We start from the raw sequence: 16,008 nt of genomic DNA on the forward strand, positions 1-16,008 counted from the left end.
GCTGTTCACTTACATTCCCTGAAACCATTTATATATACAAACTTTGTGCAAATTGGCAGATAGCCAAGGCATTCAATAACCATTCTCTCCTCTAACTGTTGCTTCCTCTCTTTGCCCTGAACAATCCAGGACATCTTCATTCCTTTGCAGTTTCTAGGCATATTAATATCCCTGGAGCCTCAAGAATGCCCTGAGTTGCTCCCCCAAACTTAGTTAACCTCCTCCTTCCGCTATGCTCCATGCCAACTCCAACCTCCTCCACCTTCTTTCTTCCACCCACCTTTCCCTCCTTCTCCAGCAGTGGGGAAATATCTCCGAGGTGACATTGGATTTGCACACTGAGTACAGGCTTTCTTTATTAGTGTCCCAGAGCTGATAAAATAGTCTTAGGCTTAGAAAACTGTTCTGGGAAAACTGTATACAACCGGCCCTACCATTAGGCACAGTGAGGCAGTCACCTCAGGCAGTAGATGCTGAGGGGGCAGGGAGCAGTGGCAAGGTGTTAAAGGACAGCACTCGGTGTGCTATGTGGCTTATCCCATGCCTCCTAGTCTGCTGCCCTCCGGTGTGGCGAAGGACCCTGTCAGTTGCCAGTGTTGAAGTAAGATTCAACTGCCAGTCCAGCTGGCTTATTTGCATGGAGCAGGGGGCAACTTCTCCTTCACCTCAAGTAGCAAACTACCTTGGGCCACCCCGACTGCACACAATGCACATGTCAAGCACTACTTGGGAAGTGCTCCTCCTATTGCCACCTCATTGCTAACTTTTTTTAAAAAAACAACTCTGTAAAAACGTGTTTTAGAGAAACCAGCATGTTACCTCCCCAAAGAATCCTAGGAACTGTAGTTTATTAAGGATGCTGGGAATTGTAGCTCAGGAGGGGTAAACTACAGTTCCCAGGATTCTCTGTGGGAAACAATGTTCTTTAAATATGATTTAAATGTATAGTGTGTGCACAGTCATGATGTATCCAAAATTCTTGCCTCATGGAAAGTTTCTTGTGCTAGAGGCAGACTTGTGCCCAGTTACTGTGTAACCCCTTGCACTTTTGAATCCACCATTACGCAGAGTGAGGTGATCACCTTAGTCTCCTGATTTGGAGTGCCATGAAAAGGCAGCAAATTGTTAAGTTATTTAATAGAATTGTACTTTTACATCCAGGGAAAGGTGCTTGTGGAATTTTCCACCTCAGGTGCCAAAGTAACCTGATCAGCCTCAAGTATTTATTTATTTAAGACAGTTATATACTGCTTAATCATTAGCATTTCTAAGTGATGTACACGAAAATAAACCATACAGAAAATAAAATAAAAATTTATCATTAGATGTATCTTAATCATGTTCCTAAAGTTCAGCAAGGAGGGTGCCTGTCTAATCTCAGTTGGGAGGGAGTTCTCCAGGTTTGGGACCACAACACTGAATGCACAGTTTCTAGAGTTATGAGCCGTCCTTCTGAGCATCAGGGACTACCAACAGAGACTCCCCCAAAGATCTCAGTGATCCAGCTGGGATGAAAGTGGTCAGGTGGTCCTTACGATATCCTGGATCCAAGTTCTTAAGGGCCTTGTAAATTAACACCAGAATCTTGAACCTGGCCCAGTAGCAAATGGACAGCCAGTGCAAGCTTTTAAGCACTGGAGTTATGCACTGGCAGTTGTTTGTCCCCATCAACAGTCTAGCCGGACCATTTTGCACCACGTGATGCTTCTGGACCAAGTATGATGTAAATGTATGCCGCCTCAGGCAGCAAAATGTTATAGATTGGCCCTCTTGAATCCCCTAGTACTGCAAAGTTCTCAGCCTGCCCGTAGCTAAGCGGATTATTTTGCTGGGTCATAAGTACATTTAAGTGTTTTTTTCCCATTTTCCCAAAGCAGCCATAATGTTCAGACAATGAGGGGAGAGACATCATAGGGACGTTATCTGAGAGGCGTTATAGAGAGCTGATGCCTAGGGCTTTGAAGGTAGAGCATGAGGCTCAGAGCCAAAACACTGCTTACATCTGACAACAGCATTACAATATTTTCAGCACCAGATTTAAAACCTTCCTTTTTGTCCAGGCCTTGCAGATGGAACTTTGTTCCTCAGTTTAACATTTTTAGCCTGATTTTATTTTGTTGTCTATCCTTTTAATCTTGCATTAATATGTTGTGTGAATTGTTTTCACACTTTTGCATACAGCTCTGAAATATTCTAATGGGCTGTTATGAAATATTTTAAATAAACAGAGGTGAGGGCTCTCCCAGGCATTTGTGCAGGACCTTTCATTTCTCAGTTTTTCTTACCTTTGCTGAAGCAAGCTGAAATTGGCTCAAGATTATAATTCGGCTGCATCGATTTAATGTTGAAGGTTTTGAAAAACACATAATAAGATAGAGAAAGCCTCCAGAAGTTATTTAAAATGTATGGATAGCATAGATTTGTAGAAATAAAATACAGCTGTTTTCTATATATATCATTTTCAATCATATGTGGTGTGAGTGGAAACTTACAGCATTAGAGACCATTGTTTGGGAAGAGAGTGAGGGTGAAGACAGATATAATTCCACAGTACGTATCCCTTAGCTTTGGGCTAAGCCTAGCTTCCTCCAAGCTTCAAACTGAAATAACAGACACGTGCACCAGAGAATTGAATGCTAGCTCAGCTTAACCCTCCTTAAAGTTTTTCTGGTTTACATGCAACTCTGCTCAGTAGCAATGATGGTAATGGACATGTGTTGCATATTCCCAGGTTCAATTCTTGACATCTCAATTAAAACAATTAAAGAAGAGCAGGGCTGTGGGGTGGGGAATGGAGAGCCATGAGAGAGCCACCGCCAGTCAGTGCAAAATGGACCCTTGATATATGGTAAGCTAGAGGGCGGCCAGGTTGGGCCCTGGCCAAGAACCCCTGGGGCCCAGAGGGGCCCCTCCTTAGGATGGAAGGGTAGCACTCCTGTTCTGTGATCTGCAGCAGCAACGGCTTACAGGGAGTTCCCAGGCACCCCCCATACAACCACGCAGGCCTGCGTGCCATCAACCAAGATGATGGTGGAGGCATCAGCCCCTTAGGAAAGCCCACCACCACTATCTTGGTTGATGGTAGGCATGCGCACACAGTGTGGCCAGCATTCACCGTAGCGGGAGAGGTAGGTAGCACATGCCTGGTGCCGGCCCTGCTCAACATAGTGGCAATTTAATGATTTCTCAGTGTTGTGCACTGAAGAGTTCATTACCTGTAGGGCAATTACCTTCTATCAAGAAAATCTCACTGGTACTGGCAGGATCCAGACAGTGGGAGAGATTACATATGAAACATGTTGGCAAGAAAATTAATGAGGGCAGAGAAGATAGTTTTAAAAATAATCAAAGGGTGCTGGGAACTCAGGCTCTTTTCACCATCACTGATTCCTCCCTACAAGTTAAAATTAAGCATTACACAGCATGACACAATATTTGAGGGTAAATTGGTGAGAAATGATGCCTGCATTCTGGGAGAGGTGAGAAGAAAGGAATTAGCTGAAAACTTTTCATCTAAATCTCCTGAGAGCTCCCACAATCAACTGCAGTCAATAGAACTAAACTCAAACACTGCCAAATTACAAAATATGTGAATGGTAAGGACACGGAAGCATGGTGTATTTTTCCCTGTTGTGGTTGTGAATAATTTCACCATCAATACCACTTTATGCTTAGGGCAGTGAAGTAGGCTGTAATTGCAATGGACAGCAAAGGAGTCAGTGAGAACTTAAGCAATGTTGTGGCTGTCTTTTATGCAGATTTCCTGCCTATAATACATACATCTTGAGATTTACCATTTTAATTACAGAACAGACTTGCTGAGGTGCATAAATTAGAATTATAGTTCTTTCTCTCTTTTTCACACTTCCCTAGCTCTCCAGACGTCCCTTTGATTTCAGCAGCAGAGATCGTTTTCATTCTTCCACTGAAATCAGTGAGATACAACTTGGTCAGATTGTAGTGATACTATTTTCAGGTCTCCTGTTATCACTGTGATAAAACAGAAATTGCTACCTGATCATACCTTTGCCTATGAGTTCAGGTGTATGTATTAGTATAACATGCATATGCTAATAAACCAATTTTGTGTTGGACTGCAACACAATATAGGATCAAACACTAAGATCCCAGCACTGATGCAAGGGGGATAACCAATCCTCTCTCTAGAGGAGTAGTGGCTCATCCCTAGCCGAGGGCTCTAATATGGTGCCCAAGCAATTTTTTTCTGGGAAGAGGGGAAGACTCCACCAATTTTGGCAGTGGCAAAATAATAATAATAATAATAATAATAATCTGGTCATCAGATTAATCATTTGATGAGTGGGGAGGTGTAACAACTCCCCCCTTCAGCTTGTCTGCATGGATCAGCTGATGAGGGGAGCTGGGTGTCCTGTGTGTGCACATGTGCGACAATCACATAAAAGAGCATCTGCACGGATTTGAGTTCCTCCAGTGTTTTCTTTTTCTATGCAGGCAGCAACTTCTTATTTGGAACTTTCAGCAGCATGCTGAGATTATCAAATAATTAAATAAACACTGCTTGCCAAAATGTGTGCGGGGAGGGGGGAAGAGACTACGCTTTAATGGTGTCAACATTTTACAGCCAGCATTATCCCACAGAGTTACAATGTGTAGATTGATGCTTCCTTGATACAGGCCTATGAGAACGTGAGCCTTACTATTCAACAGCCTGCTGCAGCCCCCAAAGCAGGGCTTCCTATGGAACCCTGGCATTTTCCATGGCCCCACCCAGCATCCTTTTGTTGTTTGGTGCCATTCTGGAAATTATTAGCACAATAGGAAATGGCTGACAGGAGGGGTTTGTTTTTAAACTTACCTTGTTTTTCTTTTCAGTCTCTGATTAGTCCAGTAGGCCCTACACTCAGGAAAAAGGAGGTGTTTGTTTTGGCTGTGATTCGCACATGCAGAGAAATGCCTGCCTTGAACTAGCAGGGGTTTGATCCACAGGCCTGACTGATAGTTTTTATAATATAAATCCCACAGTGTTATGCTCTGGGGTTTCCTTTCTTCCTTGGGTAGGCCTGGAGATTGAAACTATTAAACATGCCAAGTGTATTCAGCGAAGCCTTTTCTGCTGCTCTGCAAAGGTCACTCCTGATTTGAGCATCATTTGTCTCCTTTGTGCTTGCTTTCCATTTGCTCAAGTTACTGAAGTTAATTTGCTTCACTGTGTCCTAAATGATGCCATTAAAATTAGGTTTGTATAAAATGTTGGGCTTGCTACATCAAGTCAAAATACATTACTTTGTGCCCCTGCAAGATAAGATATGCATAATAGCGATTCTAAGATATGTATAAAATATGCATAATAACTTGACCTTAGACTGTGCTCCTTAAAAAATAAATCTTCTTCTGGAATAACCTTTGTAAGCCTTGAGCTGCTAGATTGCAACACACCTTCCTTAAACACAAGCTGGAGCCAACTGATACTATCAGTGGCACCAAGAAGTAATATTTTTTCTTGGATTGGGCTGTCCTTTTTGGGTTGTTGGCAGAGGTTTTGTGTGGTTTAATACGCCCTCGTGGATGAAACTCCTTGCCCGCAGAAAAATAGCATGTCAAGCAGGTGAGTTTGCCTCTAGCATTTTTCTAGACATGCTATTTTTCTATGTGAAGAGAGTTGTGTTGGTTGGTGGGTTGGTGGGGAAGCATTAAAACATGCAACCCCTCCCCAACTGTAGCCAGAGGTAGTACAGTCCCAAAAAAGCTTTGTTATGATTCTGTTGATTATATAATTTGGCCCTTATAGATATGTGAGAAGCAAAGAAGTACTAGTTACAACCAGCTAGGAGAATCTTCTTTGAAGCTGAGATTTTTAGCTCTGCTGCAAGTAGATCTACCAGCTGTGTCTCTTTCGTGTGGTAGCAGCTGTGATGGAAGGAGCAGGAACAGACGGGGTTTTCACAAAACATTATGGAGTGTCAGCAAAATATTTCATCAACATTCATTACAGAGCTTAGAGTTTGAGTATAATATTGTTATATGAGTTCCGGAGGGAGCACATCATCTATTTTCATTACTGTATAGTAAATTCTTGGTATTAGCACTGATTGGTATCTCAGTTGCTTTGTAATTAAGTGCCATCACTTGTTTCACAATGACTGATGATGCTTTTCTGAAATTCAGCTGAAGTAGTTTATAAAAACAGAAACAATAAAAACAACAAAGCTGAAATTAAAAACAAAAGCAGAACTTAAAATAATACTTAATAATACTTAAAATAATAACATTAGCAGCAATTGAACTGAAAGCAGCAGTTGTAAAACCAGCAGTGACAAAATTCCTTAAAACATAAGAAGCCATCTTCAACAATCTGTGGTAGTGTTCCTGATCACTGGGAATCCTTCTGTGGGCAAAGATTGTCCCATGGTTAACTAAGGGCCTGTTTACATGGGACCCAAGATCCACATTAAAATGCTGCTTTTTCCATCGCGATTGATTTTGACAGTTCACATACTTCCGCCCTTGCTACGAATAAATTGGCTGTTTTTCTTTGTAGAATTCACACACGTATGTGTTTATTGCTATCAGCATTTCCTTGTTGCCGCGCCCGCACACTAGCATGTTAACTGCAGAGGCGGAGAAGGGGTGGTGTTTCCCTAAATGAAGGAATAGGAGCTTAAAAGAAAGGGAATTGCTCCCACCCGTGGCTGTTAGGCTGACCCTGCATGAGATTGGTGTGCCTTTGACACCCCGGGACAAGCCTCAGCATGCGTTCTGGGAAACATAAAAAACCCCAAACAATTATCTTTAGAGAGACATTAAAAGCAGCTGCTAAAGGAAGCATTAATCGTTTCATATTATCGCTCTCTGTGAGTGGAGCAGATGCTGGGATGAGACACCAAGGCAGCTCCCCTTTTCCCTGCGCTTTTGGTCGCTTATAAATTACCCCAGCGGCGCCTTTGCGAGCCTCCTCTCGCCGTGGCTGTGAAAAGGGTGCATGCATCAGCCCAAGGGGGGAGGAGAGATCCAGCTTTGGGGGGGAGCGGAGGGATGCTACGAGGCAGAAGAGGTCCTCCACACACACACTTTCTCACACACACTCTCTCTCTCACACACACACACATGCTTGCTAGACATAAACAACAGCGCCAAAACCACAGCTCCGAGGAAGGAATTTTACAAGCTCCAGCCCTGCTACCCTCAATGAAGGGGTGGGGAATGTGATTTTGTTTAAAGTAGCGGGGTAGGAAATGTATTGGGGGGAAGCAGGAGAAAGCAGGAGAAAGGAAGGCAAGAGCGACCAGAAGTTGCTTCATCAACCACAGGAAACAAATTGATGCCCAGAGTCACTTAAAGGGGTGGAGAAAAAGGAGGATCTAACGGCAAAGAAACTGCGCAGCCAAAAAAGGCGCTTAAAAGGTAATACACAGTAGAAGCAGGTGCGGATTTTAAAAGCAATTTTGGGGTTTTGTCGCATCCATTTAATCCAGAGTTAAAGGCAAAAGCAGTAGAATGCATGCAGCATTGGCTAAAACGGCATGTAAACGGTCCAAATTAAAAGGATCTGCAAAAAGCATCAGATGCAGATTTTTCAGTAATTTAAACAGGCCCTAACTCTGGAGTGGGGCTGTTGCTGTAATAGGGATCCTAGCAACCGAAGGCATAGTCAGAAAAAGGAATTGGTGAAGTTGACTAACTGGCTGACAGGTTTTCTAAGAAAGAAGAGAGACCGTTTGGTTCATACCAGAAGCTGTTGCTGTCATCAATTTATTTGTAGCACAGTTCTGAAGAAAGCCAAAACCCTGGGAATTTAATTAAATGAACTTACTTCATTTTATCAGTCTGAAGCCAGAAATGGAAGACAATGACATTCCCCAAAGGCCAGTTCCCCAGCCATCTTCGCAGTTCTTTAACACATTTCCTTCCAGATCTCCTAAGCCACAATCCAAACAGAGCCTTTACCATTCAAGAAGATATCTGGTGTAGAAAGTGTTTCATCAAGTGGATCACTACCACCACATTTCCAGCCAAGTGATAACTTCAAAACCTTTTCCAAAGGCCCCGCTAACGGCAGACCACCATTACCAATTCCTAGCAGACAGATCATTCAGTTTTCCAAAAGTGAGAATGATGAGACAAGTGCCACAAGAATAACCACCACCACCCTAAAATCAGAAATGGTATGCTGCTGATAACACCCAGCCAGAAGCAGAAGTTGCTCTTAGGAACATAAACGGCACTTTTTTAGTAAGAAACAGCTCAAGAAACCTCTCTTGTCCTGATTGTTCTTTACAATGACAAAGTATACAATATTCAGATACGTTATCAAACAGAAGATAAAGTGTACTTCTTGGGAACTGGCCTGAAAGGAAATGAAGATTTTACTTCAGTTACTGATATAATTGATTACTTCAGAAGAATGCCTCTTCGTCTGGTAGATGGAAAGAATTGATGTTCAAGAAAGCAGTTCATGTTGACATATGTTGCTGGATCTCTTTAAATGATAAAAGAACATTTCGTGGAGGACCAGTTCAAGTTTCACCTATTTATCTTTGAAAGATGAAGCCAGAAGAACAACTGATTTAGATTTGATAAACTCTTATTTTCATGTTAGAACACAAGACCATTCTTTGCCTTCAGTTCCCAAAGTGAAAACTTCAGTGTATTACTGCTCACTAAGCATATGCTTTATGAAAGTTCTTCAGTATATTGCTTCATGGAACAGTTTCACGTATGTATGGCATCCATTGTCTGAAATACATGTTACATAAACTGAAAATAACACATTGTTCTAAGAACTAGTAAACATCATCAAGGAAAGTGCTGATTGTTATTGAAAGATATTGCTGTTGGTTTTTTAACAATGTTAATGTTTTGTTATTTAAATTTTTGTATATTTTATTGTTCTTTTCTGATGTGTATTTTGTTTTTGTGTTTATTTTTGTGAGCTGCCTTGAAGGCCTTTTTGGCCATAAGGCGGCATAGAAATAAACCATAACATAACATCACCCACCGCTCATTCTAGCACCCTTTTAAAGTACAATCCCCATTGCAGAACTCTTAGCCATTCTTCCATACAGCACATATGTGGATTATCCAATCTGACCACCTTTCTCACAAACCTGAGGTGATTACATGGGACCCTATGATTTCATGTGAACAGGCCTTATGATTCTGTGGTCCTGCTGCCCCATACACACCAACAGAAGTTCCCACACTTCCCCCCCCCCGGTAAAGATAAAAGCAAATATCTAGCCTAAACGGCACGTGAAAAGGAATTTGCAAGTGGGCAATGCTGGGGGGGGATTTATTATGCAAATTAGGCAGATATATGCATAATCTGTGCTGGTAAAAAAATTCAGATGTTGCTTTTTCAGCAGACAGACTGACTTGCAGACATCTGCGGTTGTTGACTCAAGATTGTTAAGGTATTCCATGGTGTTTCAGCCACACACCCTTGTTGACTATCTCAGGTCATTCCCAGGTCACTTGTGTTTGCAGCAGGGAATAATGGACTCCACACCCCTCCACATACCAGTGGTAATAACCCTGCTATTCTTTTACATGATCAGCTATGAGAAAGGGGTGAGTCAGACAGATTTCACTAGAGGCTCTTTTGCTCTCTTTGAACCCGCTTTAGCCATGTTGGGTTACTGAACACCTGCAATGATCATAGATGAAAGTTATAGCAGGAAACATAAGGAGTCTTACTAGATCAGACCAAAGATCAATCTAGTCCAGCATCCTGTTTCCTAAAGTTGACAACTAGATGCTTCTTGGAAGCTCATAAGCAGGGTATGAAGTCAGCAACCCTCTCCTGTTTTTTGTTCCCAGCATCTGAGAGGTATACATTGACATGGTTTGCATGTAACATTAAGCCAAACCATGGCTTAGCACAAATGAGGAGCGTGCAGGCTCCAAGAGAGGAGGTCCTGTCTGCTTTGCTCCTCCTTTGTTTTGACTGCTGCTGTTGCACAGCAGTAAACTAAGCCATAGTTTGACTTACCATGTTGTCCAAATCCAAGCTCATAATTTGTTTCCTGCAGACAAATCACAAACAAAAAGCCATGGAGCAAACCTTGACTACCAGTCATGATTTGGGACAAACCACAAGCTTGGGTTAAGATTGCATGCACAGCAGTAGCAGAATCAAAGGCAGAGCAAAGTGATAATTTCCTCTCTGAGAGCTCACACATCCATACTAAGTCATGGCTTGGTTTAGAGTTGTGTGCGAACTGGACCTGTGTCTGAACACGGGGGTTCCATTTAGATATTGAGACTAATAACCTAGAGTAGGTTGGTCATATGCCCTACTTTATAGAGAGGGCTATTAGAGGACAGTCCTCTGTTTGAAGACCTGTTCAGTCCAAGTCCAGTTTAAAGATTGAAAACCATAAGGAGGGAAAGCAGGGACCATGGAGCTGCCCAACAATAGCTCCTGGACAGCAAACTGGTTATGTATGTGGGACTACCTTCAAGTCGATTCCGACTTACGGCAACCCTATGAATAGGGTTTTCATGGTAAGCGGTATTCAGAGGGGGTTTACCATTGCCTTCCTCTGAGGCTGAGGGGCAGTGACGGGCCCAAAGTCACCCAGTGGGCTTCATGGCTGTGTGGGGTTTGAACCCTGAGATCTATTGCATTTCTATTTCTATTTAAATGATAACAATTATTTCTAATTTTCATGTATACGAATAAATTACCATGTGCAAATTTTAGGGAAATCTATGTCCTCTATTGCCCTCTCCTCTGGCAATGCATTTCCTCTTTATCTGGTGATATGTAAGTGGCCACCCCACTGTAGACAGACCTATCCTCCTTGAATTTATCTAATACTTTTTAAACTCACCTAAGCTAATGGGCCATCACCACTTGTTAGGCCAGTGAATTTTATGTTAATTATATGTTACATATGTGAAAAATGTAGGAATTTTGCTAAAATATTTGTGGATAGTTTACCTGATGTCACAGGAACTCGGGAATTATTGGCTGAGACTAGGCTTTCCTAGCTATCTTGCTGGCAATTCTGACTCTTCGGCTATTGGATTTTCAGGAAGAAAAGAATGGACAAGCAACTAAAAAGGACATTGCTTCGGCTGTTCCTGTTAGCACTGCTTTACACCTTGGGCCAAGGAAACAGAAGTAAGTTCAGTATATATTCTAGATTTCTTTTTACCTCCAAACAGTTCTAAGGCTATACCATTATTTTCAGACTATTGATAGATTGGTGGTGCCATGTTGTTGGCTTAGCCGCTTGTGGTTTCTCTGGGGGAGACAAGCCACAAGTCCAGATTCAAGCATAATATTGAGGCAAACCGTGTCTTAGTCTTGGACAGCACAGTGGCAGCAGGACTGGGGGAGGAGCGAAGCAGCCATGATCTCGCTCCATGCACTTGCATGCTCACTCATTCATGTTTAGCCATGGTTTGACTTGGCATTAACTGCAAACTAGGCCATTGAATAAAATGTTACTTCCTTTTCAATATGATATACATCCTCTCTGAGTTTATTCTATTGCTTACTCAAGTGGTGCTGTCCAAACATAGACTTAGAGCTGAAAGAAATGCAATGTAATAGTGAGTTCATTGCAATTCCTCCTGCTCCAGACTACTACTACTTGGACATTGTGTGTGAACAGCTCCTTTGCCATGTTGACATCTGCACTGCAGCTAAGTTTGAAAGCACTTTGTGTGTTTTGCAAAGGCAATGAGAATAGAACCAGAATGAAAATAGAGCTAAGTCCCCTTCTGTCTTCATTGCTAGACCAATCTGCTTTCCTGCATGTCTAACATGTTGCTCTTGTCTCCTAGTTAATCGATGTGTGGCTTCCAGGGCAAAAAGCTGTACTGAGTGCATCCAAGTGAGCAAGGAATGCACTTTTTGCAGTGATGAGGTAGGAGCTTTTTAAAGTGTTGATTTGGTCTTGATGCATATTCATCTCAATCTAAGAAATTTCACCTGAAATTTGGCCACAGTCCCATAGCCCCCAGTGCTACATTCCTGTGTGATATCAATCTTGATTACACATGTGATATCACTGTATATCTGATGTGTGCTGTGCTTTTACTATTATGGTCCCACTCAGTCTAATAAGCCTATAATCCTTTAGATGGGGATGCATTTCATCCTTCTCACTTCTGAATAGATTACTGCTACACTCTAAGGATTAATTGACACATGCATGTTCATCAATTGATGGTTACACCATCAAGCACTGATTTGTAAGAGTGAATGAGCCACTGCAGATGGACTGAATGCACTACAGACAGAACTTTCATATCATCTCAGACACAATTTTCTAGTGAACTAAGTTCACACATGAAGGCTACATTCCTAACCCCACTCACCTGGGAATAAGCCTCACTGAATTCAGTGGAACTTATTTCTGAATAAACATGGTTAGGATTTCAGCCTAAGCTGTTAGTCATCAAGTGTACAATAATAATGCAGAGCTAGTGTCATCTTCCCTAGCCCCTATCATCCCCAGTCAGCATGGTCAATGGTCAGGGGTGATGGAGACTGTACTCCAACAACATGAGAGGACCTGAGGTTGGGGAAGGCTGATTAGTGTCTCAATGACTGGCAGCTGAATTGCCCCCACCATTGAAAAGCACTATGCATGAGCAATGGGCAAGGAATTCGATTCAGTTTGCATTTAAAGCCAAACTTATCAAATCCACACTTTCCAAAGCAACATAAAAACCAAAATACAGCCATCCTTCAAAATTCTCACTTATCCAAATTTTGCGATGCAGTTCTGCAACTAAGCAATGTCAGCAACAACACATATAATAAGGGAAAGTGTGCGTAAAAGTGAATATATGAGTGAAAATAGCATACAAAAATGCATTATATTAGGAGAAATGGTTTGCAAAAATGTGTACATTAGTCAAAACTGCCTACAAAAATGTGTTTATTAGGATAAATTCTCACTAAAATGCTGGAGAATTTTCATGACAAAAAAAATTGCAAATTGCTCCAGAAATATGGAGTACCAAATTTAAGATGGAAAGAATTAGAAACTGAGAGAACTGAAACTGACAAATCCTTCCATCCGTAGGAGATTATATGAATGTTCCACCCCTGAAGTCCCAGGTTGTAGCTAGCTACTCTGTTAGTGGTACAAAGAGTAAAGACTGAGATCAAGAAATACTTGATTACTGTAGACTACTGTTGCAAACCCACCTCTAAGCTGTGATTACAGGTAACAGGTACATGTAAGAATTATCCAAGGGATCACTGCATCCTATCACCCTTAGCCTAACACCGAGGCAGAGAGTAAGTACCCTAAGGTGAATGCTGCAAAATAGATTGCAGAGCGTATTCTCCAAGTATGTGTCATTATTATCTATTTTCTTTTCTCCAGAACTTCAAAGAGAACCGCTGTGATTTCAGAGACAACCTACTGAGATATGGCTGCAGCAAGGCCAGCATAGTATTCATGCAAGGAGAGATGTTTACAGAAACAGTGAGTAGAGAGAAGTCAAGGAAAAATGGGATAGAAACATCAAGACTAAAGTAATAAAACAGAAGATTTATGTAACTTTAAAGTTGACAACGAGGTCATTGAACTTCTCAAGGATCATCAATACCTTGGCACAGTCATTAACCAAAATGGAGACAATAGTCAAGAAATCAGAAGAAGGCTAGGACTGGAGAGGGCAGCTATGAGAGACCTAGAAAAGGTTCTCAAATGCAAAGAGGTATCACTGAACACTAAATCAGGATAATTCAGACCATGGTATTCCCAATCTGTATGTATGGAGGTGAAAGTTGAACAGTGACAAAAGTGGGTAAGAGAAAAATCAACTAATTCAAAATGTGGTGTTGGAGGAGAGCTTTGCAAATACCGTGGACTGCAAAAAAGACAAATAATTGGGTGTTAGTCCAGAACTATCATTAGAAGCTAAAATGATGAAATTGAAGTTATCAAACTTTGGACACATAATGAGAAGATATGATTCACTAGAAAAGACAGTAATGCTGGGAAAAACAGAAGGGAGTAGAAAAAGAGGAAGACCAAACAAGAGATGGATTGATTCCATAAAGGAAGCCACAGACCTGATCTTACAAGATTTGAACAGGGTGGTTTATAACAATGCTCTTGGAGGTTGCTGATTCGTAGGGTAGCCATAAGTCGTAATCGACTTGAAGGCATATAACAACAACAACACACCTGAATCACCTTCCAGATCTGCCAAATGCAAAGACTGACTGCTTGGACAGTTTGTTTAGTTTCTTTTTTTAAGTCAATAGGCTTAAGGAAAGGGATATATAATTGGTCAAGAAATCTTATATATACATACAGGGTGGGAGCACTGCACACGGAGTTAATCTCTTCTTTGCCAAGAATCAATTCTCTCCCTTTCTGGTCTCCTGTTAAAACCAACATGAAAACCAAATATCACTGCTAAATCTTCTGAAGATCTCTGGTTATTACTGGTCTCTCCTCTAGGAATTCAACATTGATACATCTGTGAAGAGAACACAAGTGTCCCCGCAGAATATAGCAATGAGGCTGAGAGCTGGCGAGGAAGCTAGCTTCAGCATGGATGTGTTTGAACCCCTTGAATCTCCTGTGGACCTCTACATTCTCATGGACTTTTCCTACTCCATGTCTGATGACTTGGACAATCTTAAAAAAATGGGCCAACAACTGGGTAAGAATTAAACACCTATACGATGTTGGAAATGACATTAGTTTGTTAACAGTCTGCAGCATCTGAGGGCAGATGGCAAAACACAGGGCTGGCCTTACTATTGGGCACAGTGAGGCAACCATCTCAGGTGACATATGTTAGGGGACAGCACACACACCCCTTTTGGAGTACAAAGCTATGTGTGCCATACACCTTTCCTACTCTCCCTAAACTAGCCTGCTACCCTCAGGTGCCATGGAGGATGCCATCTCTTTGCTAGCGTTGACTGCCAGCACTGGTGGTTGGTGCCTATTGGCTCTGTTAGGGTGGAAGGCAGGGAGCCCAAGGAGCAGGTGGAGCCAGAGTCAATGACAGGCAGAGCCACCTAATTCTAGTTTTGTCCCCATCCTCTTCTCTCCTGAGTTCTGAGTACTGAGTTCATTGGTCCATTTGTCCCAGTGGACCAGCCTCCACTGACTGACAATGTACTCAGTATCTTAATGCTGAAAGGGGTACACTATCTTGTTCTTTGCTGTAGGAAACATAATGCCTTGGGCCAGCCTAAGGAAAGTACTAGCAATCAGAGTACGGAAGAAACCCAAGACCAGCAGCTGAGATATGCATCTGGTTACTGGCATCTTCCTCTTTTTTTGGCAAGTTTTGCAGCCTCAACATGGCAAATTAGAAGTCTGTACAGCCTTGTCTCTGTTTTACTGCATCTATGAGACTGTTCCCCATTGTTTCTAACTGATGGTGACCACTAGTCCCATATACAACTGGAACAGATGGGTGTGTTAGGGTTTTTTTTAAAATCAGTTTCTAAATATGGTCTGCCATATGTATCAGGAAGAGATGCATAGACAAGAGAAAGCATATTGGTGCTTCTGATTGTGTATGTGGTATCACTGATGTATATGGCACTTTGCCAGAGTAGCATTAAAAAAAAAAGATTGGTTCCTGCTCCAAGGAAGTTACAACCTAAATCTGGAGAGTGCAAGGAAAAGAAGGCAACAGAGGGAGGGAGAAACGAAGAGCTAAAGATTACAAGGAATGAATGCAAGTAAACACAGGTTTCTTGTGCTTAGGTTTCAGTTCAATTGGGGATGAGGACAAAGGGGTTAAGCCAAAGGCTTTATGGAAAAGGTGGATGTTGAGCTAGGATTGAAAGTAGGGGGAGGGATGTAGTGCAATATAGCTGTTATGAGAGGGAGCTCAGCTTCTATTTTGTTCTCTGTGTTCAAGGGGAAGTGCATTCTGGGATATCAATCTGAAAATTAATTTCAGCACAAATATATATATGGTCATCAGACCTCCACCAGATTTTTTTAAAAAGTACTAGTACCCTAATTAGATTTATCTTGCCCTGAAATACACTGCCAGTTTCTCTTTGTAGCAGTGAATTTC

General features: G+C 41.9%; 1 protein-coding gene and 1 pseudogene across 8 annotated transcripts in view; both read left to right on the top strand.

Moving 5' to 3' along the window:
- Positions 1-16,008, top strand: part of ITGB4 (integrin subunit beta 4) — a 99,726-nt gene that overhangs the window by 11,993 nt on the left and 71,725 nt on the right. For 7 of the 8 annotated variants that reach the window (XM_061616190.1, XM_061616187.1, XM_061616189.1 and 4 more), the window contains exons 2-5: positions 11,019-11,107; positions 11,776-11,858; positions 13,332-13,433; positions 14,421-14,625. In XM_061616190.1, the coding sequence (XP_061472174.1) occupies positions 11,029-11,107; positions 11,776-11,858; positions 13,332-13,433; positions 14,421-14,625 (469 nt within the window). In that variant the 5' untranslated portion in view covers positions 11,019-11,028. The remainder of the gene's footprint in view (positions 1-11,018; positions 11,108-11,775; positions 11,859-13,331; positions 13,434-14,420; positions 14,626-16,008) is intronic. The other variant, XM_061616194.1, reaches the window with a different exon arrangement.
- LOC133381972 (lymphocyte cytosolic protein 2-like) lies at positions 7,819-8,464 on the top strand (annotated as a pseudogene).

The sequence above is a fragment of the Rhineura floridana genome, chromosome 3 (assembly GCF_030035675.1).
Source record: "Rhineura floridana isolate rRhiFlo1 chromosome 3, rRhiFlo1.hap2, whole genome shotgun sequence".
Classification (NCBI taxonomy): Eukaryota; Metazoa; Chordata; class Lepidosauria; order Squamata; family Rhineuridae; genus Rhineura; species Rhineura floridana.